Source organism: Eptesicus fuscus, chromosome 13 (genome assembly GCF_027574615.1).
Source record: "Eptesicus fuscus isolate TK198812 chromosome 13, DD_ASM_mEF_20220401, whole genome shotgun sequence".
Taxonomy (NCBI): Eukaryota; Metazoa; Chordata; class Mammalia; order Chiroptera; family Vespertilionidae; genus Eptesicus; species Eptesicus fuscus.
In genome coordinates, this window is record NC_072485.1 from 67,679,809 (window position 1) to 67,703,593 (window position 23,785).

General features: G+C 49.4%; 1 protein-coding gene across 1 annotated transcript in view; it reads left to right on the plus strand.

Moving 5' to 3' along the window:
- The window catches only part of LRP4 (LDL receptor related protein 4), a 62,145-nt gene that overhangs the window by 5,669 nt on the left and 32,691 nt on the right, over window positions 1-23,785 (plus strand). Inside the window, exons 2-9 of the mRNA XM_054725711.1 lie at window positions 4,539-4,730; window positions 19,563-19,709; window positions 21,060-21,176; window positions 21,472-21,585; window positions 21,972-22,088; window positions 22,427-22,555; window positions 22,787-22,906; window positions 23,521-23,646. Of these exons, the coding sequence (XP_054581686.1) occupies window positions 4,539-4,730; window positions 19,563-19,709; window positions 21,060-21,176; window positions 21,472-21,585; window positions 21,972-22,088; window positions 22,427-22,555; window positions 22,787-22,906; window positions 23,521-23,646 (1,062 nt within the window). The remainder of the gene's footprint in view (window positions 1-4,538; window positions 4,731-19,562; window positions 19,710-21,059; window positions 21,177-21,471; window positions 21,586-21,971; window positions 22,089-22,426; window positions 22,556-22,786; window positions 22,907-23,520; window positions 23,647-23,785) is intronic.

The window sequence follows — 23,785 nt, forward strand, 5'->3', positions numbered from 1 at the left end:
GGAAGGTTTTATGCCAAAAAAAATGACATGATCTGATTTATATTTTTTAAGAAGTCACCCAGGTTGCTTTGTACAGAATGAATTATAAAGGGGCAAGTGTGGGAACAGAGAGACCATTTACATAGATGCTTGATTCAGGTTTGTTATTAAACCAAATGTTTATTCATTGATACATTTGTTTATGCATCATTCTAAATTTATCTTTGCTTCTGAATATAGTAAGATCTACTGAGATATCTGCTGCAAAGGGCTCTACTTAGTATATATTCCAGGTGAGTGAATATGAAGCTTTCAGGAGATAAAAAATGTGCTAGAAAGAGCTACTATTCAGAAGGTGCCCCACGTTAGGCCGGGGACCTGAATCAGCCGTTGTAACCCAGATTCTGACATGAGTACCACTACTGAGCTGAAACGTGAAAAGTGTTGATATTAGAAATGGTGGTATGGAGGATTTGCAAAGAAAGGAAGCACAGAAATGTAAATCAGACTATTCCCTTATACTTTCATTTGTTTCCTGGTCTCCAGCAGTAACATCCCCACACACACACCTAGAGAAAAGCATTGCTAAAAGTTAATGATACTTTTTCATAAATATGATGGACATATTTCCTGGCTCACAGCCTTTGCACATACTGTTCCTTCTGCCTGGAAGACCCTCCCCACCTATTCTTATCCTGATGACTCTTAATCAACTTAAGTGTCAGTGCCTCTGACAGGCCTTGCTGGAAACCCCAAATTTAAATCAAGTCTCTCCTTTAATAGGCCCTGTACTTTTCCTTGAATGCCCCTATCATTTGTAGCTTTACATTCATTTGTGAGATCATTCTTTTAAGGCCTCTGTATATTTGTAGCCTCCACACCCATCAGACTGTAAGTTCCAGAGACCCAATATATCTGTTTACCACTGTTTCTACAGTGCCTGGCACATAATGCACTGTAATAAATACTTACTATTACTAAGTGAATGAATACCAGAAATAGGCTTCCCAAGGCAAATCGGGTGCCTTTAGCTCCTTTGGCTGAGCTTTCTCTTGTTTTCCCTTCTATAGCTTTAAGAATCCCTGCCCTCTACTCACAGAAAGTAAATTCTAGAGAGAAGATGCAGCAATTCTTTGCAGATTCGTGTTCTTAATCTTTTAAATCAGGGTCTCTCAACCTCAGCGCTATTAAAATGTGGGGCTGGACAAGTTTTTGTGGGAGGGATGTCCTGCTCATTGTAGGCCATTTAGCAGGAACCCTGGCCTCTACTCATTAATTTGTCAGTAATAGTCCCCAAAATGTCTTCAGGTATTGCCCCTGTCTGCAAAATCACTCCTGATTGAGAACCACTGTTTTAAAGTGTGAAACTTCAGCCCTAGCTAGTTAGGCTCAGTAGATAGAGCATCAGCCTGCGGACTGAAGGGTCCTGGATTCGATTCTGGTCAAGGGCACATGCCTGGGTTGTGGGCTCAAACCCCAGTAGAGGGTGTGCAGGAGGCGGCCGACCAATGATTCTCTCTCATCACTGATGTTTCTCTCTCTCTCTCCTTCTCCCTTCCTCTCTACTAGTAAAATCAATAAATATATATGTATTTTTAAATAAAGTGTGAAACTTCAAATCTTTTACTCTCTTTGAAGAATTATGTTTAGAAATTCAGATTGTTGCACAATGCCTCTGTTATAAGAGAACTAGAGGCCCAGTGCATGAAAATTCAGATTGTTGCACAATGCCGCTGTTATAAGAGAACTAGAGGCCCAGTGCATGAAAATTCATGCACTGGCGGGGGGGGGGGTCCCCTCAGCCCAACCTGCCCTCTCTCACAGTCCGAGAGCCCTCAGGGGATGTCCTACTGGCCTCCCTCTGCGGGAAGGTGCTGCCCCCATCACCCTGTCGCGGCTGCCTGCCCTCGGCCCTCGCAGCCTCCGAGGCTTTGTCCGGAAGGACATCTGGAAGGACGTTCGGCTGTCCAGTCTAATTAGCACATTGTGCTTTTATTATTATAGATTATTATAGATTCTACCAACTCAACTGGATCAAAATCATGCCAAAATTACCTAGCATTCCCTGTGTTTTCTTTGAAAAGGCCATTAGTGATTGATCTAATTCAGGGCAATATTCTGATCTTGGAAATTCAGTTCCCTGGTCTGTCCTAGAAGGAGATGAAGGAAAGGGGTAGTGTTTCTGAGGAAACCGATGCCTCTGAGACCCCTCTGGAATTGGCAGTTCCCTACAACTTTTCAGGGGGCATGTCCCAGAGGACAATAAAAGGGAGACAAACAGTTCATTCTGGCATGCTTTTCAGGATCTCTCACTCCAAACAAGAAAGTCTGAGAGGCCTGGTAAAAATAAATATGGCTTAGCACTCCTGGCACAAGAGCAGCTTCTGACAGCCAAGACTTAACTCACCCTAGGGGGTGACCCAGGCAGGGACTATGCACAAAGTCCGTTTCTACCCATTGATATTCCCAGTGACTAACAGCAGCCAGGATGGCTCTGTGCACCGGGACTGTGCTGAACCATGGAGGAGGAGCACTTGGGATGCACACAGAAAACACAGTTTCCTGCGCCTGAGTCAGACATGGATAGCCAGCCTCCCCCTTCCTCCTCGATCCCAGAAAAAACAACACATATCATGCCTTCTGGGAAGGAACCTATCCTTTGCACACAGAGTGGAAACTGTTTATAAATCCCTAAACCCCTGACATCGAAAGTATGGTGACCGCCTGTCTTGGATTTTTTGGGGGGGACAAATGTATTCATTATACCACATGTCCTTAGTTTTCATGTGGAAAAAAATATGGTCTCCAGAATCATAAGGTCTTTCTCAACAGATTGAAAAGCAAATCCACATAAGCAACGTATACTGAAATCCTGAGACCAACCAAGGCTGCATAAAAAAAAAATGTGGGAGATGCGTTTTGCAGGGAGAGGGAGAGTGTATGTGCAAAGAATCAGCCTCTACTTTTCAATTTTTCTCCTTGGATTTTAGGCTAAGGTGACACAGGTCGTATCTTTCCTAGCAGCGAGAGACTGTAAAGCTGACCTGACTCGGCTGCCGCCTTCAGTCCACAAGAAGAACTGCACACACAGAAAATGCCTCAGTATAAGTTACCATGGTGATGCTAGTTCAACCACATTTCATCTGTGTAAAAATTTCAGGCAAAACAGTATAGAGAAGTACTTGCTGAGGAATTAACAATCCACGTTTTTTTGGATGCTGTTGCAAAGTTAATATTAGCTTTGGTCAAAGATGGTAATTTGAAGTGAAATCGTTTGAAAAATTGAAAACAAGCAAGGATGAAATGCCTACCAATCCATTGGAGAAATCTAATATCTGCTTTGCACTACACCAAATTATCCCCCCCCCCCCCCAGCAAACATGGGGCATTTGGGTCTTCCTGACTCTATTTACTAGTGAGAGGAACGTGGCTTACCAAAAGGACAGAATATTTCAAAGCCAAAACAGTTGGCATACCAGCTTGGAGGGAGAAGTGATACATAGAACAACCCTGAGGAAGTTGGGGACTTGGGCAAAGGTAACAAGGCAAGAGTCGACCTATAAAATGGAAGATGGTAACAAAATCAACCCATATGGTTAATATGTACTGGGGAGAGGCATGGGCCACAAAGCTAAGACAGGGGAGGAGTTTATAACTTCATGTTGTAAAACATGGCTGGAAGCTCTACAGACTGAAGCTGGGAGGAGGCTGAGGTCTTTGGGAGAGTAAAATTTCAAGCAAGGACTTACTTCCTTACCCCATTCCTTCCTTGCCAGGACCAGAAAGTCAAAGGCAGGCGAAGAGGCTAACAATGCTGATTTACAAAGACAGCGAGGAGGAACTAACTCTGTCTGGGCCAATTCTGGACATCTGAACTGGGGCGACAGGACCCAGACAACCACCTCAGGAAATGAGTAAATGAAAAGGGGAGGTCGTGGAATTATTTAGCCCTAGAACAACGCTGCCCAGACGGGGGTGGGGGGGGGGGGCGGAGCAAGAAGAAAATCTCAGAAAAGGAATTTTGACAGTGAGAATGCTAGTTAAGACAGCACCCCAGGCCCCCTGATGTCCCTTGTTTGATGTCCATAAAGCCCGAGAGGATTATGCAAGCCTTGCGTATTCGAGACATCAATAAAGTCTGGACTTGGGGCCGGTAGGGGGGCTGGGGTCACGTCCAGGAGACTTAGGTCAGCTCGAGTGGTCCTCTGTCATAGAGCTAGAGTGATCGGGATTCAGAGAGTTGCCGCTCGGATAATTTTTGAAAGTCAGGGACATTCGAGCAGTAGTAATGGGAATAGGAAGGGGGCTCTCTCTCGAAGGCTAGGAATGTGGGGGCGGCCTGAAGAGGAGCGGGGCCCGCGCGGGAGGCGCCGGCGGGTGGGATCCGGGGACCCGGGGGCGGGGGCCGAGGGCGGGAAGGGGCCGGGCTGGCTAGGGGCGGGACCAGGCGCGGTGGCGGTGGCGGGGGCTGCGGCGCGGGGGGCGGGGTTGCTGGGCCTGGGACACCCCCTCCCGGTCCCCTGGCGGAGCGGCTTCGACTCCGGCTGCACTGGAGGCAGCAGAGGCCGGAGAGCGACGTGCGGGGTGCGCCCACCACGGTGGACCGGGACGCTTCCCCTCGGGGACCCTCCGCCACGCGTCCCGCGGGAGCCGGCGGGACCCCCGGGCGGCAGGGAGCGCCGGCGGCTGCGGCGGCACCATGAGGCGGCCGTGGGGCGCGCTGCTGCTTGGCGCCCTGCTCTGCGCACACGGTAAGCGGCGCCGCCGCGCCCGCGCCGACCGGCCCCCGGGGAAAGTTTGTCCCTGGGTCCAGCCGCTGCAGAACTCGGATCCCGGGAGCGGGACGGCGCAGGCTGGGCCTGAGACCCCCTCGCCCTCTGTCCGAGCAGGAGCCCAGAGATGGCGTGCCGGGGAGGGAAGCACGAGCTCCCCCAGCTCCTAAGTCCTAGATGGGGAGTGGGGGACGAGCTCCCGGGGCCCGGGCTGGGGCTGCGGCTGGGGCTGGGGCTGGGCCGGGCCGGGGCAGATCCGAGGCGCTCGTGCGCCTGCCCTCGCTGCTCTTTGAAGAGCTCGGGGCTGCTTCCCTTCCAGGTGAAGGTAGAGTCTCTGTGTCCTTGGTGCGAATGCAAGTGTGCGAAGAAAGGGACGCGGGGGAGGATGGTCGCTAGACCGAACATTCTACACATCCCTCCTTCCAGGGGGCGGGGGTCTCGGCAGATCGCGGAGAGGGGCCCCAGTGCAACCCGTACATGAGCTCTGGGGATTCCTCTCCTGCGGGGGACAGTTCCTCGGACTGCAGACCTCGCTCCCTCCGAGGGTCTTTGGACACTGCTTGCTGGCAGCACCTCCCTTTAGTAGTATTTTTGGGTTCCCTCTCCTGGCTGCGACCAATCAGCTCCCGGCCCTAGATCCTTCCCGGAGGGGCGGAGAGGGGGACGGGGTTGAAAAGGGGGCAGAGAAGGGACTCTGGGAAGAAACTGCTGGAAGACTCCCGCAGATGTGTCCTGGCCGGGGGCCGGGGGGCGGGTACCGCCGAACTTCCGAAGGCAGCCTCCCCGCCGGCCCGCGCGGCGACCCTCGCGCGGTGGTCCTCCGGGGAGCTGGGCGGATGGCAGCGGGACCGCTGCTGCATCTGCTCCTCGTTAATAACGTGTGTGGTGCCCGTACGCCACTGGTGTGTGCGATGGGGGCTCCGATGGAATGTATTTCTCCTCAGCCGCCTAGGACCGTGGGTGCACCCCGTGGTCCAGCAACTGCCTCTAGTTCTTTGATCTCGGAACCCCAACTCGATTCGCCCACCCCTCTTCAAAGGCGGGGAGACCCGAATCTTCCCACCCTCCTTGCAGCCCGGGTGAGGGGTGGGGGTGGGCATGGAGGGTCTGTGTAGACCCTGGCCTTGCGCCGGTTCTTTCTTTAAGGCAAGGGGAGCTCGTGTGGAAATAATCAGTGCAGATTTCGGAACTTGCCTGGCAGGGCATGGAGATGCCCGGGCACTTGTTTTAAAGACGGTCTTACCTTCACATCCAAAACGGAGTTCTAAGGTGTTATTTAAACTACCCGTGGGTTTTAAATGACTTTTTCCGTGCCCTCTCTCACGCCGACTGAGCTCTTCCTCTCCGACCCACGTTCCTCTTCGCGCTGTGCTCGCCCCTCCCGGGCTCTCTCGGCGAAGGTTTATTTGTAGCCTCTTTGGCGTGTCGGGACAGCGGCCCTACTGGGGTAGGAATGTAGCTGCTCTTCCCACCACATGGGCCCCTTAAAGGGACAGCTATGCTTTTTTGGGGGTTTCCCCCTTCGGCTGCAAGGGAAGGGGATGGAACTTTCCTTTCGGCCCCCTGGAGGAAGTTTTGAAAAAGATCAAGGGAAATGGCAAGGCACTGGAAAAAAAAATAAAGGGTTGGGGGGGGGGGGGGGTGGCTAAAACGGATACCAACAAAGCCAGAGAGGAGATTGTCGCCTTCTGCCCTAGGGAAAGGGGAGCTGGAAGGTTCCGGGCTGAGACTGGCCAAGAGGATTTTACTGCTCCAGAGCTGTCAAAACTGCATACACTACATCTCCATTGAGAATGGGGTAGAGAAGCGTGTGTATTTAATGCTTCATACACACACACACACACACACACACACACACACACACATACACACACACACACACAAAGGATGGGATGGTTCTTTGTAACTCTTTTGGGTTATTTTTTAAGGACAAAAAGTTTAATGGCAACCTCTAAGCATGGGAGGCTTTCTGTGCACATGTGTAAGTACAGTCGATGGCATGAAGATGTAAACTTCACCTGGCTTGATAATGAGCCATCCTTGGAGGCCTGGAGGGGACAGATTCAATGCTTCACCAGTGAGAGTGAGCAGTTGCTCAACCAAAACTACCACCACAAAGATTCCTAACACTGTTCCAGGGGCTCAGGGAGAAGACAGGGTGTCATAGTAGATCAGTTAGGCAGACGTGACCTTAGCTCGGACTGAATTCAAGACACTAAAGTTTAAGGTTCTATTTGGATGCTGCTAGTCCTTTGGGCTTTTCCTAGAGCCTGTGGGTTTGGCTTGGTCCTGTGTAGCACTCCAACCTTAAAAATTCTGGAAGCAAACTTGAGTGCTGATAATGGTCCTAGGTATTTTTCTCCTGAGGGTTGAGGTGGAAACCCTCCACCACCATTTGAAGAGTGGAAACCATGTTTATCTTGGAGGTTTCTTGCAGGTAAGGGAAAAGCCGAAAATTCTGCCTAGGAGTAACTAGGTAGGGAGAGGGTTGTTTCTGAGGATGAGTGCTATAGAGTGGAGCTCAGACCTGTCTCCTTCCCATCCGGCTGTTGTCATGGTGCTTACTAGTAGTTGACCTTGTCCTTGATCTTATTGGACTTGTGAAAGATGCTTGGCTTGTCACTGATTTTGGATTTCCTCTTCTGTCCCTGTTGAATATCAGATAACATCTTTGGGACTAGCACATGGTATTAAGAATGACAGGTGCAAGGGAACCAAGTCTGGCCATGTCTGATACAGAGCACGTTGGGCATGTCCATCTTCTGGATCAGCAAAGTACACAGGAGGTCACAGAGGACAGGGTGTGTTTTATAGGTCTTTGCTCACTCTTTCTACTGATTGACTGCTTATCTTGATCCCCAAGAAGAAGGATAATGGGAGGGATATGTTGCTACTTCGCTGAAGAGAAGATTAATACTAGGGGCTTCCTGTTCAGGAACAGCATTTTGGGGACTGCTTTAAGAAGTAGTCTTGTCTTTTATTATGATTGGGCACATCTCATAATTACGAGACAGTTCCATACCCTTGGTTGACTAGGTCTCTTAAGCTTGTTCCAACCACAGTTTCTACATTCCTTGATGCAGCTTAGCCATGAGTTTTGTTACAGTTGCCTAGGCATGGGCCATCTGTGCCCCAGCCTGTGTCTGGATTTCCATCTCATCTTCACCATCAGAAGCCTTTCTCCCCTACTCAGCCTGGTGGGACTCAGTGTCCCAAGGAAGACTTCGTGCTGACGGTTGGTTGGCAGAGCCTGGGTTTAGCCCTATAAATAGCTCTGATGAATGCCTGGGCTTGCTGTTCTTCCTCCAGCTTAGAGCTGGCAGGGTGGGGTTCTTTCTCGCCAGTACACTCATGGGGCATTCTTTAAACTGAACTTTATACCCATTCATTTGTTCATTCATTCTGCAAATGCACATTTGTCAAGCACTAATCTAATCACTGCATGCAGAACCCAGTGATTAAGAAGCACAGGCAGACCTGGGTTTGAATCTTGGTACTTCCTGGTAACGCTGTGCAAAACACTTAATATCCTTGAACTTCAGGGTTCTTATCTGTAAATGGGGGGGTGGGGCGTGGAGGGCAGTAATAAGTTATCGCATGCAATTGTTGTAAAAATTAAATAAGATAATAGTATATTCAAACCATTCAGTAGAGAGCCTCACAACTACTGTGTTACTATAGGCCTGAATAAATATTAGCTGTTTGTTAGCAAGCTTGCATAAGTGGATTAGAGATGGTTCTTGCCTTTGGACTGTGGGAGCCAGGTAAACAAATCATTATTCTAGTGTCATGTGCTAAAATGAGGTTTAGCCTTTAATTCATTTCAGCTGTGTGTTTTTTGTGTGGGGGATTTTTTTGTTTGTTTGTTTTGATTCTTTTAAAGATCTTGCTCCTTCTCTCCCTCCCCCCCCCCGAAAACATAATGAAACCTAAGCATAGTTCCCTCCTGTGCACACTTCCAGAAAAGAGGCCCATTAAGCTGTACTGTGAGTCTAGGAGCCCACTCTGCCTTGATTGTCTTGGGAGAGCCCCTGGGAGATGGGGCTTTCCTCTGTGAGCTTCCCTGTTGAAGCCCAGAGGTTGGGGATGCAGCCAGGCACCTCACTCTAAGTTTGCTGTGACCTGGGGTGAGAGGTGCTGGCTGAGGTCTCTTGTAGCTGGAACAGTTTAGAATTCCAAGCTGTCCCTCCCACTGGCCTGGGAAAGGAGTCAGGCCCCAGAGCTCATAAGGTAGTAATTGCCCCAATTTGGGGGCTGGGCTGTTGTGGAGCCGCCTTCCTTCGTGACTACCATCTTCAATCAGGAATCCTGTCAGTGTTCAAGGGATAATTGATGTGGACCTCAAGTCCCCGACTCACCCCCCATCTCCTCCACCCCAAAGTTTGACCCCTGTTGTCTCTTTGTTTCTTCCTTTTTAACTTGGTGCCAGTGATGTGATGTTTCTGGGGGTTGTGGAAAGTTGACTGTAACCAAGAGCAGCTGTGAAAAAGAGCCGATTCTCTCACTTCCCTGGCAGTCATTCGACTCCATTTTCTGTGCTGCGTTTTTGATTTAGCAAGAAGCAAACATCCTAGGTGCCCCTGGGCGCCTCTTAGGCCCTTCGGAGCGAACTTCATTCTTTCACTGCACGTAGGCATTTCCATCCTTGCTCACAGCTGAATGGACTGACTGTGAGCGTCCCTAACACCCTGCTCCCCTGCTCACTCAGGTTAGTGAGGAAGGGAAGGGCGCTGCCTGAGACCCAGCTGAGAAAGCCTTGCTGGGACTTGCTGCAAGCCCTGACTTGGCCTAAGGGCGCTCCTCGCCTCACCTCTGTGCAGAGCGGAGGATCAGAGCTGCAAGCAGAGCCGGAAACAAAAGACTGGGAGCGAACCCATCTGGCTGAGAGGCCGCGACACAAAGGTGCTGCTGCATAATTTATCACTGGAAGTTTTCTGGGGCTGGGAAGCTCCTGGCTCCAGGCAGAGCCTTTTTGGGGGAGAGGGACCCTCCCCCTGTCTGGGTATAGGGTCAGACAGGTACAGAGTAGGGCATTGGGAGAGACACCTAGCTTTGAAGTGGCCCGGGCCTCCAGTGATCTCTCCAAGCTCTGCAGCTCAACTTCCGGCCAGGCAGGCCTGCAGTGGGGGTGGAGGAAGCACTCCAATGTCCCCCACGTTGGCCCCCGCCTTGGGAGCTTGACTGCCACCACCTTTCGGGCATGGATGAGGACGAGAGACAGCTTCTCTGTCTGGGAACCAAATACAGATGTCTGGTTATAATATCCATAAGTCTAGCAAAAAGGAAAGGGGAGCTCCCTTCTCTTTTTTTCTACTCCCTGCCCCCTCACCCTGGGCCGGTTAAACAAGAAGTTTCAGCGCAGGTTCAGAGAGGCAGTAAGAGTGAATGGCTCTAAAGTGTATCTCCCCCAAGTGAGAATTTTTCCTTTTCTGGGAATGATCTCCTCTGGTGACCAGTTTTGCACCACAAACTGGGACATGTGCTGTGAAAAATACAAATGTGCTTCTGCGGTGGTTAATATTTTTTCAGTCTTTTGCTATATCCCTGGCATTGTGATAAATGTATAGCATGTGTTATCACATTTACTCCTCACAGTATACTTATGAGGTAGGCACTGTTAGGTGTCTGGCAGATGGGAAACGGAGGCCCAGAGCCATTTGCTGTCGCACAGCTGCTGAGTAACTGAGTCAGGATTTGAATCCAGAGCCTAAATTGTTAGCCCTTTAACCTATACTTAGAACAGAATATTTTATATCAAAGCTATCCCAGAAGATGTAGGTGGGGAATATCCATATTTTATCTTAAACTGACGTCGCCTCTTCGTTTTCAGACCTCCCTTCCCAGGGAATCCTAAAGCATAAAGAATTACTTTGGGTAGACGGAGGCTTTTAAAGGCTCCCAGAAAGGGAGATGTGATTTGTTATTCCCTGAAGCCAGGTCTTACTTGTGTTTTGAGATATGGGTGCGGGGGAGGAAAGGGCCGGGGGGGCGGGGGGGGGGGGGAGGAAAGCAATATTTTGAATAGCCCTCACAGAGCACAGCCCCATTCAAGTCCTATTGGACTTGTGAAATCTGTTGACTGAACTCACGGGCAGGGTGAGTCAACTTTTGAGGACCTGTATGGAGATGTTGGGGCTAATAATAATGGAGAAGTCCCCTCTTATTCTCAAAGGATACAGGGAATATGTTTGAAGATCCCAGGTATCCACTGAAACCACGGATAGTACCGAACCCTATATATACTATGGTTTTTCCTATACCTACATACTTATGATAAGGTTTAATTTATAAGTTAGGCATAGTGAGAGATTAACAACCATTACGAATAGAATAATGGTAACAATACATTATAATAAAAGTTTTGTGAATGTGGTCTCTTTCTCAAAATATCTAATTACATTGTATGTACAGTGTAGATATGCTGGACAAAAGGATGACTCACATCTGGACAGATGCAGCGGATGGCGTGAGATTTTTATCACACTACTCAGAATGGCATGCAATTTAAAACTTATGAATTGTTTATTTATGGAATTTTCCAGTTAATATTTTCAGGCTACTGTTGACTGCGGGTAAGTGAAACAGCAGATAAGGAAGGACTACTGCAATAACAACAGAAATAGCTGCTTACTGTGTACTTCATATGTATTATCTCATTTAAACCTCCCAACAACCCTATGAAATAGGTATCATTATTATCCCCATTTTGCAAAAGAGGAAACTAATCCATTTTTTAATTGCTCTGTGACTTATAGGTTCTGAATTGAGGTTGCTCTTTTCTATACCTGCCTCCTAGGAATTGGTTGTTGATGATAAATTAGGCAAGGATGAAGGACACCAGGTGCCAAGAGCTCCTCCAGAAAAAGGCAGTAAAGCAGAACTCTTGCCACCATCTTCCACCTTTTCCAATAGTCGGTCATACCACCAACTTAACTCACTGAGGTGACACACAGTAGGGTTTTTAGACATCTCCAGCCCTGACGTTATGGTGTGGCTAGAGAAGAGAGTTCTGAGTCATCAATATATATAAAAGGCTAATATGCTAAGTGTCTGTCCGACTGGTCACTATGATGCACACTGACCACCGGGGGCAAACGTTCAGTGCAGGAGCTGCCAAGCTGCAGTGACTTGGCAGCAGCGGTTCTCGGGTGACGCACCCCAAAACCAGAGAGGAAGGAGTGCAATTCCTCGCGGGGCTGCACGATTCCACCTTTGGCTGTGGGTTATGTTGTTGCTGGGGCAATGTCAGCCCCGAATCTGGTTTATTGCACACTTGTATTTGCATTCCACACCCTGTACAACAGCAACTTTGCAGAGTGCCCTCTTGCATTCTGGGACCCCTCGGGGGATGGCAGAGAGCTGGTTTTGGCCTGATCCCCACAGGCCAGGCCAAGGGACCCCACCTGCTGGAGGGACCCCACCTGCTGGAGGGACACCAGGGAGGGTCCATGGGAGGTTGGCTCCAAGGCGTGTCCAGCCCGTCTCGCCCTGTCCCACCCCGCTGGCCATCTTCTAATTAATTTCCTTTCAATGTGCATGAATCCGTGCACCGTGTCACTAGTATTCTAAAATAGTAATAGCAAGAGCTATCATTTATTGAGAGCTTAGTATGTGCCAAACATTGTGCTAAGTGCTTTTCATGAATTAACTAATTTATTTCTCATGACATTCATATGAGGTAGGGATTCTTGTTATCCCAATTTTCCTGATGAGACAGTAAGGTATAAAGAGATTTTAAAATGTGCCTAGGGCTAGATAGCCAGGAATTCGCTTAGTTTTGTTCCCATGCACTTAACATTATGCGCTTATGTTCCATAACTTCAGCGGAGGTTGACCATTAAGAACTTCTTTTCTGTGTTTGAGTGGCAAGAGAGGATTGAACTTGCTTGGACTAGTAATCATGTGTCTGATGGTATCTGATGGCATGGCCCTTTTGAGAGGGCCTATTAGGAAAGATTTCATCAGGTAGATTTTCAAACCAACCAGGTAAGGATCTAGGGACAAAAATAAATAGAGTCATAGCATGGTGGTATCCCAGTCTGATAATACAGTGAGTCAAAGGAACTCTTGGAAGGGAGTGAATTGGATCGGACTAGGAATCCATCTGAAAAAGAAGATTCCTATTTTCTTCCTTTTTAAAAAATATATTTTATTGATTTTTTTACAGAGAGGAAGGGAGAGGGATAGAGAGTTAGAAACATCGATGGGAGAGAAACATCGATCAGCTGCCTCCTACACAGCTCCTACTGGGGATGTGCCCTCACCCAAGGCACATGCCCTTGACCGGAATCGAACCTGGGACCCCCCAGTCCGAAGGCCAATGCTCTATCCACTGAGCCAAACTGGTTAGGGCAGATTCCTATTTTCTTGACAAGTTGGATAGGAAATAACTACTTTGATTTCTGATATTCGAGGCCTCTCTTTTCCTTTGACTCCAACTCTCACAAGACTCTAGAGCAGTGGTTCTCAACCTTTCTAATGCTGCGACCCTTTAATACAGTTCCTCATGTATAATTTTATAATTTTATGGTTGGGGGTCACCACAACATGAGGTGATACATTATTGATACATTTATTCATTTTACACACTTATATTGATCATCTACTATATACCAAACATTGAACTATGCACTGTGTACACAAATACAAAACTCTAGATCACACAATTCTAACTGCCAAGAAGCTTATGGTCTAGTAAGTGAACAATAATCCTATCAGGATGCTAAATGCACCAGAGGAGGAAGCACAAAGGGCCCCTGGCTTGAAGAGTAGGGGCTTTTAATTTGGCTGGGGCACGTGAGTCCAGGTGGGACAGCATCAGGAAAGGGTTCATTTCCTGACCTCCTTCCTTTTTTGGTGTTGTTTCTGATGTTTTCTACTCTTTTTAGCTTTCTTATTTCTTATGACAAGGACCAATTACATTTACTTTTTTTTTTTTTTTTTTTTGGTGTTGCTTCTGATGTTTTCTGTGCAGGCTCTGTCCTTTCAAAAAGGGACTGTTTATAGGCACCAGCTTTCTCCAGATTCCACGTATCTCTTGGACAAGGTTAGATCCATTTCCATGTGGTTCTTTGCTGTCATTCCTTTCCGTTGTCAATTTTGTCTTGCTACATGGGCATCCCTTTTAGTGATGGGTAGCTTATTGATTTAGCTACCCAAGGAGCCAAAATCAGTGAATTGGTCCCTCAACTGGCCTGGATGTAGTTTAGGGTCATTTCATATAACTTATCCTCATCAAATAAGGCTTATATCCTCACTATTGCCACTAGTGGACAGGAGAAGAGAGGAGAGCTTCGTGTTATAAGAAAAACATCCGCCCTGGCCGGCATTTTCAGTGGTTAGAGCTTCAGCCCGAGAACCGAACGACCCCAGCTTCAATTCCTTCCAGTCAAAGGGCACATACCTGGGTTGCAGGTTCCCCAACCCAATTGGGGGTGCGTGGGGGAGGCAACTGATCGATGTGGCTCTCTCACATCGATATTTCTCTCTCTCCTTTCTCTCCCTCCCCCCTCCATTCCAACCTCCCTAAAATCAATGCAAGAAATATCCTCCAGCCGAAACCGGTTTGGCTCAGTGGATAGAGCGTCGGTCTGCGGACTGGGGGGTCCCGGGTTCGATTCCGGTCAAGGGCATGTACATTGGTTGCGGGCACATCCCTGGTGGAGGGTGTACAGGAGGCAGCTGGTTGATGTTTCTAGCTCTCTGTCCCTCTCCTTTCCTCTCTGTAAAAAATCAATAAAATATATTTTTAAAAAAAGAAAAAGAAATATCCTCCAGTGAGGACTAACAACAACGACAAAAGAAAAAGAAAAACATCCTTCACTTATATGAGTAATGAGTCCTCCTCCCTTTCCCACTGACATCCCTTCTACACCGGGGTAGCCGTCACATTCCAGCACTCACAGGACACTCCTTAAGTCTCTCATCTCCAGTTCAACTTGAAAAAGCTGTTCTGTGGCTGTGTAGTCACTGTCCAAGTGACAGGTGTGGTCCCCCTTCAGCCAAGCATTCTGTGGGATGGTGGAGAGCAGTGCCTCTCCAACTTGACCGTGCATCAGTGTAAGTCGGGAAGTTTATTGAAAGTGCAGATTATGAGATCATATGGAGAGACGAATGCTTGTCTGAGGGTCAGAATGGGGCTGACATCCTGGCTGTCCTACTCGCCCCATAACCTTGGCCAAAGCAGGTGGCCTTATCTGTTAAATGGGCACTACAGTAGCTAACTCAGGGCTGTTGTAATGATGACACAAGAATGCAAGTGTGTATGCAAAAGTAGCTTGTAAGCTGTAAAGAAAAAACAACAAAATATAATTATTTGTTGTCAGAGCCCTGTTCCTTTCTGGACCAACACAACACTGAAGCACTGGTTCAAAGGACAGGAGCTCCAGACTGTCTCTGTTCCACTTCTTTTCCTGAGGGCAAGGGAAATTGCTTTTTGGTCTTCGAAGTAACCAGGAGAGGTCACTGCTTGAGATCCATACTTGCATGGCCTATTTGCTAATCAAGAATGCAATAAAGGAGAGGGACCCAGAAGTCTCAGTGTTGTAAATCCCCTTTTTTAACCTGAGGGTTTTTAAACAATTCTTATAATAGCAATACCATTATTGCAAGGCAGTATAATGAAGAGATTAAGAGCAGAGGCTCTGGAACTGACCTGCCTGGGTGTGAATGCTGGCTCCCACCCTTAGTACCTGTGAGACCTATTGACGGCCTCCACCCCTCTGAGGCTCAGTGTCCTCAACTGTAAAGGAGTGATAACAACAATAGTGCCACCTCCCTGGGTTGTTGAAAGCTTTCAATGACATAGCATATGAAAAGCACTTAGGAAAGTGCTTAGGGTACCTGGTAAGTACTCAGTAAATGCCGTAATATTCTGAAGCTTTTGAGGTGTGCCAGCCCTGTGCAAGGCAGTTTACATGAGTTATTTAATCTTTGTAAAACCTTTTACAGTAGAACTACTATCATTCTTTTTTTAAAAAATATATATTTCTTTATTGATTTTAGAGAGGAAGGGAGAAGGAAAGAGATAGAAACATCAATGATGAGAGAGAATCATTGATCAGCTGCCTCCTGCACGCCCCCCACTGGGGATCAAGCCCACAACCCAGGCATGTGCCCTTAGCCAGAATCGAACCCGGGACCCTTCAGTCCGCAGGCTGACGCTCTATCCACTGAGCCAAACTGGCTAGGGCACTATTATCATTCTTATCTTATGGATGAGAAAACTGAGGCACAGAGGCAATAATTAACTTGCTCAAAGTGTTACAGTTAATGGTAGAACCAGAATTTGAACTCTAGTCTTTCTGACTCCAGAATCCGTGCTCTCTCACATTGTACACAGTCTGGTGTACCAGAGGGAAGTTTCCCTTCTTTCCTACAAAAGAAAACAGTGAGAAATTGGTAAGATGGCTGAGATTTCAGTTAAGCTTTCAGGAAGGCCCTAGGAGCACACTGTATTCCTAAAACTGAATGTCTTGATAATAGGGATAATGTCTTGATAATAGGGATAATAGGGGTAACTTTGGGGAGAGATCTCCTAGTTGAATTAGATGGAAGGACCCACACCCTGGACGCCAAGGGGAGCTTGCAGTGTGGCGGGCCAATAGCTTTCAAGGCCAGAAGCATAGCTGAGGTTTCTAACTTAACACTTCTTAAAATGAGCACTGCGTTTTGCCACCCGCAGCCATTTGTTTCCTTTTTCCACTCACCATTCTTTCAGCTAAAAAGGGTTAAAAGCTGTCCTTTATCATCACAGCCAGGACTTGAGTGAAAAGGCGGAATTCCACCTCCGGGGATCCCAGAGGGGTAGCAGTTGTCCAGAAGAGCTGACTTTTTGCAGTATAATATGTCTGTTTACTGTATGAATGCCCAAGCCAAGGATTTGCCTGGTTGGTGGCTGCCTGGCCTTCACATGCTGCCGTTCAGATGTTGCTCTGACATGCAGGAAGTCGCCACTCTTCAGCCGCCTGCAACTAACTGGATGCCCACCCGATGGAATGCTTTGTTCCTGAAGTTTGCACGGGAAATCAGGACTTTTGCTATTATTCAGACAAAGGTGGGGGTGGGGCCCTAAAAAGAAGCAGGGAGGGGGGGAGCGCTGAAGGCTCCTCTTTTCTTTCAGTATTCCCCTGACTTGCCTGCAGCACCAGGACACTGCTGTTCTTGCTCTCCCTGTTCTTAAAATCCAGGCCTTTTGGGAAAATTTAGCCTCTGCTTCTCCACACACGCATTTACTGAACATCTTTGATGCTCCAAGGCATGAGGTCAGCTTCTTTCACATTCATCTTCTTGTCCAATCCTTGTGGGTTTTTTTTTACAAATGAGGAAACAGGCTTAGGAAGCTAAGTGATTCGGACAAGGTCGCACAGCTGGTCAGGGGAACCCAGGTCTGTCTGCTCCAGGTCCAGTGCTTTTCCACTCTCCCCTCCCCCCAACTTCTCCCTCCTCCTCTGTTCTTGTCACCCCCTCACCCTGAATTCCTTGTTGGTACAGCCCCACTTCCTGCTGTGTGTAGCTAGCAGCATTGCTTAACCTCTATTGACATTTTGGGCCAGATAATTTCTTTGTTGTGGAGCCTGTCCTGTACATTGTAGGATATTTAGCAGCATCCCTGGCTTTTATCCACTAAATGCCAGAAATACCGCCAATCACGACAACCAGCAATGTCATCCTGCATTGCCAGATGTCCCTGATTTTCCCTCTTCTCCATTCCTCCCCATGAAGGGGGTCAGCGTGTTGGAGAGCCCCGCCACATGGAGTCCTCTGGAATCCTTAGCCTTTGCTGTTTCATCCAGCCAAAGTCCCCTAAAGTAGTGCCGATAGCCTTGATGAGCTGGTCACACTACAAAAGTTCCTCAGGCTGTGGGGCTCAGGGTCTGAGTGAAAAAAGCCCCCATCCCTCTCTTCTCAGAGCTCTCAGAATAGGCCCCAGCCTATGGGGCTGGGCAGTTGGGTCTTCAGCTTCCCTGTGGGTGGTGCACTTGCAGAGAGACCCGGAGAGACGGGGATACTGGGCTTGGAACAAGGTTTTCCTGTGAGATGTGGAGATGCTGCAGGTCTCAAATGGATTCCTTTGTTTCCACAGGAAATCCTGCATCTTTCCCAGGGCAGCTGATTCTCAGCATGTGGAGGGGGAGGTCAAGGTCTCAGTTGAGGAGCTGATGAGAGCTGTGGTCCCTTACTCCAGAAATGTACATTTTGCCTGTAATTTCAGGGCTTCACTGATGCCCATGCCATCCATCCGTCCATCTGTCCATCCGTCCGTCCATCCATCCATCCATCCATCCATCCATCCATCCATCCATCCATCTGTTCATCTGGGTTAGGAACCCTGCCTTATGCTCACACTCACCCTTGGGGTTGAAGTGGAGAGGAAGGGGCCTAGGGCTCTCTCCTTGCTTTTGGGGGATCTAGCAATACCCTCTTTTATTCCGGATCCTACGCTCTAAGCCAGACTGAGTAATTGTAATGTGCAGCGAGGGTGTACATCAAGGAGATGAGCCAAGATAGAGAGGCTGGCTAGGTAAATAGGAAAGGAAGAGGGGTGGCAATTTAGGAGCTGACTCCTTTCCTGCCCCAGCCCGGCCTGAGGGGAGGAAGGGGAGAAGAAAGCAAGGGGGAGAAATGAGCAATGAGGGGTGGCCCCCTTCTTTCCCAGCTGCAGCAGCCCAGCGGGTAGATGAATGCTGGGAGGGGGAGAGTGACCCTGGCAGAACCCTTTGTTCCAGCTAAGGCTGGAGCAGGGGGCACTGAGCCATTCACACGCCATCCGAGGGCATCCTGCTGGGCATTCTGGGGAGGGGGCACAGCAGCCGGTCATGGGACTTGGCCAGGCAGATAGCTCAAGGCTCAATAGGGAAGCCCAGCTGCGTGCTGCTGAGGCTGGGGGAGGGGCTGCTTCTGCCCTCCTTCCTCCAGGCTGTGGCCTATGCCACAGGCAGGAAAGCTCTGAGTGGCTCCACTCACTGTGTCCTGAGGTGGCCTGGTCCCCTTCTCCTTGGGGCCCGCTCCTCCTTTTCAAAAGTGGTTTCCCGTCTCAAAAGTGAGCTCTGGCGGGGGGACTCACAGCAGTTTCCCTATGGATTCCTTATCCCACAAGGGGTCCAGCATTTTAATTCCACTCTTATTTCTTGTACTTCCTGGCCCACACCAAGGGCCTGGTGCTGCTCAGAGGCAAAAGCATCTATATCTCAGCCTCGTTTGGAAGGGAAGGACCTGGAGGTCGCATCTGCCTCACCCCTTCTGTCCCCTGCTCCTCTATCCCAAAAGCACCAACTCTCCAGGTGACATCATTTGTCTCTGAGTCTTTGTGGGTGCCACATAAGAAAGCCTGTCATACCTAACAGGTTTGGCTCAGTGGATAGAGCGTTGGCCTGTGGACTGAAGGGTCCCAGGTTCGATTCCGGTCAAGGGCATGTACCTTGGTTGCGGGCACATTCCCGGTAAGGGGTGTGCAGGAGGCAGCTGATTGATGTTTCTCTCTCATCGATGTTTCTAACTCTCTATCCCTCTCCCTTCCTCTCTGTAAAAAATCAATAAAATATTTTTTTTTAAAAGAAAGAAAGAAAGAAAGCCTGTCATGCAAGGGGGTACCTGGACTATTTGTAAGCCCAGAGTCAGAGGGTATCTTCTTAACCATTTGTGCCTGGAGGAGAGGAAGTCACCATTCCGTGGTCTGCATCTCCCTTCAGTGTCACCATGTCCACCTGGGAGACAGTGGTCCTAGACTTGGCTCCTTTATCTTCTTCCCTGAGGATGGGCTTTGGTTGGGTGAGAACTGAGCCTTCATTGCTTCCTTTTCTCTCTGCCCAGGCCTAGCCAGCAGCCCCGAGTGTGCTTGTGGTCGGAGCCACTTCACCTGTGCAGTGAGTGCCCTCGGCGAGTGTACCTGCATCCCCGCCCAATGGCAGTGTGATGGAGACAACGACTGCGGGGACCACAGCGATGAGGACGGATGTAGTAAGCATCTCCCCACTGGACGGTGGGAAGTGGTAGAAGAGGGACCTGGGGAGAGGAGCTAGGACAAGTCTGATGGCATTTTCTGTGCATCAGCTGCGTCAGGCTCAGATCTTTGGATTCCTGTGAGGGTGATAGAAATGACAGATGGGTGGTTTCCTAACAATATATATGGCTCCAAGCCTTGTTTTCCCTAGTTTCCATGGATATACATCTAACAAAACAAACTTTGAGCCAGGCCGGCATGGCTCAGTGGTTGAGCATCCACCTATGAACCAGGAGGTCACGGTTCGATTCCCATTCAGGGCATACGCCCAGGTTGCAGGCTCGATCCCATGTGCAGCATGCAGGAGGCAGCTGATCAATGGTTCTCTCTCATCATTGATGTTTCTATCTCTCTTTCCCTCTCCCTTCCTCTCTGAAATCAATAAAAGTATATTTTAAAAACAAGCAAACAAACTTTGAAATAAGTATAGAGGAAGACACCCTTGGAACTACAGGTAGTCTCTTTAAATAGATCTCTTTGTATGTGAATATGTGTATGTGTACTGCATGTTTGTGCATTTTTTATGTGCATACGATATACTAATGTAGATTATTCATTTCTTATTTAATATCCTGTATAATCACACCTTTTTCAATAACATAAACTTTGTAAGAAATATATTCTCTTTAAGTCTCTCTTTTCCTCTAGTGTAATAACATACGCACAACAGGCTAGAGGGCCCTGTCTTGGATGTATAGAAAAGCACTGCTGAGTCAGTTGTCTGGGTTCAGGGGTGCAACCTGCGGCAGCTATGTCTGAAGGTGGCTAATTAGTCTAATAAGAATGAAGCTACAATCTGGACCTTATTACTACTAACCATTTCAGCTAATTGTGATGATGGTAAATGGCTCACTTTCATGTAGCACTTTCACATGAGCCCTCTGTGAGCAGAGGATAATTATCCCCATTGTGCAGTCGAAGAACCTACAGCTCAGAGAGAGGACTCGACTTGCTCAGTGTGATAAGTAATGAGTTCTAGAGCTGGAAATTGAGCCCAGATGTGTCAGTCATCATTTAACAAGAGGAAAGAAAAAGAAAAAATACACTTCTTTCTCTTGCTCGTGTTCTTCTTACTGCTTTCTTAGTGGTTTTGAGTTCCTTGGGCTATTCTGCCTCGTGAACCCCTCACCACCATGCCCTGCTAATTCTCTCACTTCTTTGCTACAGTTTCTGCTCAGCTTCTCCATCGGCTGGGGGCAGGCACAGGAATCTGGAGAAGGACTGTAATTCAGACAGCCCTGTTGAGTCTGTCTGAATAAGTACACCACACTGATTCCTTTTTCCATTCTTTTTCCCCTGGGACTCAGTGCTGCCCACCTGCTCCCCTCTTGACTTTCACTGTGACAATGGCAAGTGCATCCGCCGCTCCTGGGTGTGCGATGGGGACAACGACTGCGAGGACGACTCAGACGAACAGGACTGTCGTGAGTGCTGGCCAGGCGGGCTCCGTCAGGCTCTGTTGGGAGGGGATTTTCAATCAGAAAGTGATGTCCCCAGGCCCATGTCAGCCTTTGGGTCTTCAGCTCTTGGTCCCGTTCCGTCACCTCCTCTAGTGGTCAGAGGAGGTCCTCTCCCCACCCTCCACAAGACAGCCACCTGCTCCTGATCCCTCGGGGCAGCCTTGGAGCTGCCTGACTGCTCTGCTCCGCAAGGCTGTCTGTTGGGCTCCCAGGCACTGCCCCCCAACTGCCTGCAGCAGCCTGACTGCTCTGCCCACAGCCCCCCGGGAGTGTGAGGAGGATGAGTTCCCCTGCCAGAACGGCTACTGCATCCGGAGCCTGTGGCACTGTGATGGTGACAATGACTGCGGGGACAACAGCGATGAACAGTGTGGTGAGTGGTGACCTGTGAGGCAGACAAGTGGTGGTGGATGGCCTGGCCATGGGAGGAGAACATAGCAATGACTCAAGTACTGCCCCAACCTTGAACTGCCCAGGTATCATCTATGTGTCTGGAGTAGCTGGAGGAAGGCAGGGGGAGGCCGCGAGGGGTCAGGGGGAGTGGCAGAGCATTCCAGACCCCCAGCAATCACGGAGCAGGAGCCTGAGGCCCAGTCTCTTTAGGGCCTCAGCTTTCCCCAGAGAGTCTGCACTGAATCCATGGTGTCTTGCCGACTAAGTCAGACCTCCCCGGGATCAGTGAGGGTGAGAGTCAGGGAGGAGGTTAAGAGGGTTGTTTGTAGGGCTCCCTCAAGATTGCTGTCCCATTGCATCTCCCAGACATGCGCAAGTGCTCTGACAAGGAATTCCGCTGCAGCGATGGAAGCTGTATTGCTGAGCACTGGTACTGTGACGGTGACACCGACTGCAAAGATGGCTCTGACGAGGAGAGCTGTCGTGAGTGGCCCCAGACCTCAAGCTGTTGGGCTGGGATGGGCAGAGGGCTCTGCCACATGGGCTGAGGGCCAGGCTGAGGAGTGCATGAATAGTGGGCAAGGAGAGTGGGTTCTTAAGAAGCAGCTCCTCCTAGACTGAGCTTGGGTGGAAGCAGGTTCCCCAGATGGGAAGGGAGGTCTCCTTTTGGTCCACCTGAATATGGGCGTCTACAAGGGCCATCTTCAATGAAGCCTGGTTACATCTCCCTTGAGGAAGGCACTCTGCCTGCACATCCTGCCCCCTCCTCTGCCCGGACCTGAGTGTATGCCCCTCCCCACCCCTGCCTTCCTTCCTCCCAGCCTCGGCAGTGCCAGCACCCCCCTGCAACCTGGAAGAGTTCCAGTGTGCCTACGGCCGCTGCATCCTCGACATTTACCACTGTGATGGCGATGATGACTGCGGAGACTGGTCTGACGAGTCTGACTGCTGTGAGCGCTCTAGCCAGCTGGGTGGAGGAAGGGAGGAGGCCAGGCTGGGTTGGCAAGGCACAGGTGCCAGCTGGGGCAGGAGCACAAGGGGGGTGGGGGGACTTTCTGGATTCCCTGGTTCCTCTTGAGCAGAGATGGAGGAACCCGAACGCTAGGGCTGTGGCTTTCTGGTCTGCTACGGGACACTGCGCACAGACTGGCTAGAGACAGAGGCTTGATGTGTTTCCCCAGCCTCCCACCAGCCCTGCCGTTCTGGGGAGTTCATGTGTGACAGTGGCCTGTGCATCAACGCAGGCTGGCGCTGTGATGGCGACGCAGACTGTGATGACCAATCTGACGAGCGCAATTGCAGTGAGTGGGGGACAGCGCTGAAGGTCTGAGCTAGAAGCAGGGAGAGGGGTCGTGGAGCCAAAGAATCCACCACCAACAAAGCATGAAGACAGATTAGACATAACCACCAAGTACAGTTGTGTAGGTTGTGCTCTGCACAGAGGCGCCATGTCCAAACAGATGCCAGTCACATCACAGACCTATGTTTTATACTTATGTAGATTTATATATTCATCCTGGCCATTTGCCAGCAGATGGCAGTAAAGTGTCTTGAGAAAAGGGCACCATTTTCTAATTCACACCAAGATGCCCCATAGGCCAACTAGGACGCTGGTGTCAAGAAGAGTGGCATGGCCCTAGCTGGTTGGGCTCAATGGATAGAGCGTTGGCCTATGGACGGAAGGGTCCTGGGTTTGATTCTGGTCAAGGGCACATGCAGGGGTTGTGGGCTCAATCCCAAGGGGGTGTGCAGGAGGCAGCGTATCAATGATTCTCTCTCATCATTGATGTTTCTCCCTCTCCCTCTCCCTTCCTCTCTGAAATCAATTTTTTTTAGAAAAGTGCAATTTTGGGTGGCAGGGTGGTGTGTTGGGATGAAATGGGACCAGCCTTTCACTAGGCCTTTGCTTTGCCAGCCACCTCCATGTGTACAGCCGAACAGTTCCGCTGTCGGTCAGGCCGCTGCGTCCGCCTGTCCTGGCGCTGTGATGGGGAGGATGACTGTGCAGACAACAGTGATGAAGAGAACTGTGAGAACACAGGTAAAGTCCCCTAGGGGTCCCCCAGACCCCTTAGCCTATAGTTGGGGTGAAGGACAGGCGGAAAGAAGGTGTTACAGCTGCTATTCCAGTTGGGCCTAGGTGATGCTTTAATCAATCTTGCTCACGGCCGGGATTTTTC